Source organism: Centruroides sculpturatus, unplaced genomic scaffold, assembly GCF_000671375.1.
Source record: "Centruroides sculpturatus isolate CEXI.00-Female unplaced genomic scaffold, Cexi_2.0 scaffold50, whole genome shotgun sequence".
NCBI lineage: Eukaryota > Metazoa > Arthropoda > Arachnida > Scorpiones > Buthidae > Centruroides > Centruroides sculpturatus.
The window spans coordinates 1,012,048-1,017,104 of record NW_019384891.1 but is presented as its reverse complement, the minus strand read 5'-3'; the positions used below and the strand labels follow the sequence as shown (position 1 = coordinate 1,017,104).

The following is a 5,057-nucleotide window of genomic DNA, read 5'->3' as shown; positions in this document are numbered from 1 at the left end:
TGACAAAAGAAGTAATAATTCCGAATTGTGGAATAATCTTTCAAAAAACAGTCGAGCCTTCGTATAGAAGAAAGACTTACATCGTCATCACTGGTCTTATTGGGGGAGTAGCATTGATTTTGCTCATTAGTTGCATAGTATTTATTTTAAATGAAGTAGGAATGAATCTAGTGTATATAAAAAATAAAGTGTCTACTCCAGCTGATTATAATATCGTCAATATTTCCTCGTCTGATTACGAGCTTGATGAACATCCTAAAGAAACAATGGATAAATCTCAATATGTCGAAGTACCGTTGGAATCTGAATTAACGGTTAGACACAATACGGATATTGAGTTCGTGCCAAAAGTCAGCGTATTACCAGAAAATATCAGAACACCTGAAAATGAAGAACAGCGTAATCAAATTAGTTCAATGGAGATCGTTCCTCCACAGTAAAGGAAAAACACGAAGAATTAATGATGAATAAGCGAGATGATGAGACTGTTGTTTCCATCCCTGAAAAAAGAATAAGTGAGGAAATATATTATTATTCTGAAGAAACTTCTACTCCCGAGCCCTTAAAAGAGTTAATAGCTGAGGAAGTTATATCAGGCGTTCCTCTTGAAATACCTGAGCCACACGACGAAGAAATGAGTAGAACAGAAGAGCTTCCCGTTCACAACCATGATTACAAAGAACAGTTATTTCTTAATTTTAGAAATGAAATTGCTAACCGGATTGGTAAGTTCGAATGTAAACATTGAAATAGCGTAAAATAATTTCTTATATAAATCATTTCTCATTTATACGATTGTTAAAATTAAAAATTTTTACAGATAAAGATGTAAAATGTCGGAAACGCGAACAGAATGACGAGAAGAAATATATATTTGAAGTTAGGACTAAACGTATAAGCAAAAAACATAAACCAAAATTAAGAAATAAGGAACCAAAACTAAATTATGAATATTTCGAAACAGACACTTCTGTTCGAAATTGTTCTCTGTCTGATTTATTACCATCCTTTGTGACACCGAAACCGGAAGGTGATCCCAAATTAAACAAAAGGCTAGAAACGGTTCCGAAAAAAGAGACTAGAGTCATCGAAGGTTTTATTTTCAATGAAGCCAAAAAAGATAAAAACGTCTATATCCACGAAACAAACAAGCAAAGTCGATACGTCCAAACAATTCCGGAACAATTAAGCATTCGTAGTAAAGAATGGATGAGATCGCATCCTCCAGGAGGCATCCAAAAGGAAGATTTTAAATCCGTGTTTTCAAATAGACGGAATAATGTACACGAATCGTTAAATCTGTCGAGAATTCGTGAGTGTTTACAGCCAGAATCTAAAACTTATGCCAAAGATGAGCGAGCTTTTCCAAATAGATATGATGAGAAATGTAGGCGTAAACCATTTATTTCAACGGATCCGCCATTTCTGAAAGTTGGCAGTGATAAATGTGTTCTTATGGCTAGACAAAGAAGAGAACAAAAATCAGGAAAAAATGTCCGATTTTCTACCATGTCAAACGATAAATGTAAAGTTGATAAATAATTGATAATTCATAATAATTTATACGCGATTTGATAATTTGAAATACCGTATATAATTTTAAAAAATTTCTGTAAAATAAATAAGTCGTAGTAAAGATTTACTTTTCGTTGCAGTTTTCTTTACACCCTTTGTATTACAGCCCCTCACAATTCCGGCTGTAATTTTTAATTTATTTAATTTAAAATATCGGCTTTGATTTCAGTAGTATCTTGCCCTGTACATCATGCTTTACCTATTAACAATGGAGTCATACCGATCATCCAACTTCAGGAGAAAAGCCAAATCAAACTAATATCGATCAAATATACAAATATTCCAAAATCCGGAACAATTCCTGTCCCGAGCATTTCAAGTAAAGGATTCTCAACCTGTAACAAAATGACAATAAAAAATAAATCATTGCGGACAGTAGATGGAAATAACGTGCCATCATTAACGTGGTTGATAAACGCACGTTTCACTATAATAGCGAAGTTGAGGCCGACGTTTTAGGCTGCGTACGCCTAGTGTGTACGCAGCCTAAAACGTCAAGTTACAGTTAAATCCTCGAAACGACTCTTTCGAGGGGGAAGAGAAGTGGCTTTTATCGTTTCGCGGTGGGAAAATTATCACGTGATTAACTAGTTAAGGGGTAAAAGGTGTGCGGAAAGGTCAGAGTTGTCCCCGGAACCCAAATAAAATGACGCAATTTTATGTTAACTATCAACTTTTAAGTTCGTAGTGTGGAAATAGTTGTCGAGATGGGCGAATGTTTACCTTGGAAAAGGGGAGGTTGAAATTTCTCCCTCTTTCAAGTTTCCATTTTAGTTTCTTAGGGAAATTTAATTGGGTTTTGAGTAATAACAACGATTTATTGGTTAACTATATAAACTATACAATAATCTATAATCGCGGAATTCCGAGTGAAAATTCTGTGTCCCTAAACGCGAAGGGGGCCGAGAGAGAGTTCACAGAAGTTGGTTCCATACCTCTTTATGTATTTGGATCTCTAAGAGAGGGAAAGAATCCACCGGGACGTCGAGGTTCGAAACAGGGCAAAGTTATAAATAAATTCTAGAGTATGTGGTACCACTACCATCGGTGAGCGACTCCCCGGAGGAAGCGGGGAGAAGTGGCTTTTATCGTTTCGCGGTGGAAAAACTGTCATGTGACTAATTAGTTGCGAGGTCAAAGATGTGCGGAGAGGTCACAGGTGTCCCCGGAACCCAAATAAAATGACGAAATCGGATGGTAACTATAAAGTTTAAGTCTTATAGCGTGGGAATAATTGTCGAGATGGGCGAATGTTTACATTGGAAAAAAAGGGGTGGTTAAAATATCTCCCTCTTTCAAGTTGTTTTCCATTGTAATTTCTTAGGGGAATTTAATTGGTTTTTAGGTAATAACGGAACATTGACCGGAAAAAAAATCGGTAGAAATTCCGGATTTCACATTTACTCCATGTTTTTTTTTTTTTAAATCGCACTTAGTAGTGTGATTTTACACTGTACTAAATGGGATGGTAGAGGTATGGTTACAGAAGGAGGAAAAGTTCTCTTTTTCGGGACAAATCATTTAAACTCTGGGATACATAGGTTTATTCGCGACAAAAAAAGAGGTTGACAATTTTAAACATATGCAATTATGTCCTGGCGCGTGTTAGGAGCGCGACATTATTCAGCTTGAGGTAAGGAGAAGGAAACATCTGAGAGTTCTTGGAAACGGTCAGTTGATTGGCTGGTTGCAGTTTTCGTTGGCCTGGAGACGAGAGTACCGGTCAAAGGTCGAGAGGGTCGTTAGGGGTTTTGTTTAGAGAGTTCTTCGGTTTCGTCAGTCGGATTTTCTTGTTGGACGATGTTGTTCTATGGAAGATATAAAGGTCTTGGCAGATGCTGGAAACTAGGTAATGCTTTACAAAATATTTTATAAACTAATGAAAGTTAATAACAATGTTTAAAATGTCACTGAGTTCGGAATAGAGGTATATGGAGGTTACATATATGGTTAGATTTACTCTCGGGCGTTATAATTCTAAATTAGGATATATATATATATATAATAAAGATAATGCTCGAATATATGAAAGTGGGGTACAAACCCAGGCCACGTGTCGGGGAAACCCCTACCGGTAGACCCCTCCTTTGCGATCAATAAATGTCTAATGAAAGTGAAGAGTCGCCCGTAGGGATGTTCCTACGGGCGACTCTTCACGAGATATAGCCCTCCAAAATCAGGCCGTGCGAGATCGCGCCGCGCGTCGCTGATAACTCGCGTAGCATACGCGACTAGGTATGCCTGCCACTATACGTACGCCATTTCCGGTCACGTGACTCCGCTTCCGTGACCGGAAACGATCTGCGTATAGTCGCGTGTGATACATAGTTAAAAGCGAGTCTTCGCTGAGCGACGCGAGCGATCTCGCGATGGCGCGGCCCGATTTTGTCAACGACGCGCGGCGCGATCTTGCACGGCCTGATTTTTTAGGGCTATATGTCGTGAAGGGTCGCCCGTAGGGGTGTGGTTCATTACACATTTATTGATCGCAGAGGGGGGATCTACCGGTAGGGGTGTTCCCCCGATACGTGACCTGGATTTGTACCAAAGGAGGTTGACAACTGCATGAAACTTTACATACTAAATTATTATTACAAAGATAGCTTTTAGCCCTTGGTGTAATTAAATTAAATGTAATATCTACTAATGTGAGTTAGATAATAATAAGGGCTTATCACACCAGTGATAATAGACACAAACACTTAGGAATCAATAGAACGTTTAATAAAGTAAAAAGGTGTACAGTAAAGAACCAATTATATGAGTTTGCGTAAATAGCCAAAATGCATTTTGGACTATCGGAAATAGTCTCTCTTCGGTTGATAATTAATATAAAAAGGTTAATATACTAAAAACTACACAAAAGAAACGGTATGAACAGTAAACATTAACTCCTGTTCAGTGCTATTTAAAAAACAGCATTACAACAAATCATAATATGTAAATTGCATGATTACTACATGTGAGAGAATACAAAAACTAAATCTCCGGTACACAAATTTCAAGACGTAGTATATAAATAAAAAAGGAAATATCACGCGTAGTACTAATTACACAATACTTATAAAAGTAGTACCTTAAAAGGAAAATGTATATATTAAAAACCATACATCTTTAATAATTTAAGTATGATCTTATTTAATTGGTTTACCTTTAAATAAAAAAGTGATAAATTATTTTATTCATATCATGGAATGAGTACAAGTGAGCCGCTAGTATAAAGTTGTTTTCTTCCTCTATACAGGAACGTTTAAAATCGTTCTATAATCGAACCAATATTCGAATTTTTTATGTTCGAATTTAATTCGAATTTGTTCGAACAAATTCGAACAAAACATTCGAAATAGAAAGCCACTTTCATCCTCATATCTCCCGCACCCTTATAGCTATCGAGACGCAACCTTCCTGGTGCACGAATGGAGACTTAGGGCTACTAGCACATACAAACACCATTCACGTGCGATGTGTAGTTTTGGCGGAAA

General features: G+C 37.0%; 1 protein-coding gene across 1 annotated transcript; it reads left to right on the top strand.

Moving 5' to 3' along the window:
• Window positions 1-451: 451 nt before the first annotated feature.
• On the top strand, window positions 452-1,623 carry LOC111631221. Its single transcript, XM_023375423.1, has 2 exons — window positions 452-725; window positions 821-1,623. The coding sequence occupies exons 1-2, from the start codon at window positions 461-463 to the stop codon at window positions 1,540-1,542; spliced, it is 987 nt and encodes a 328-aa protein (XP_023231191.1). The 5' UTR covers window positions 452-460; the 3' UTR covers window positions 1,543-1,623.
• The last annotated feature ends 3,434 nt before the right edge of the window (window positions 1,624-5,057 follow it).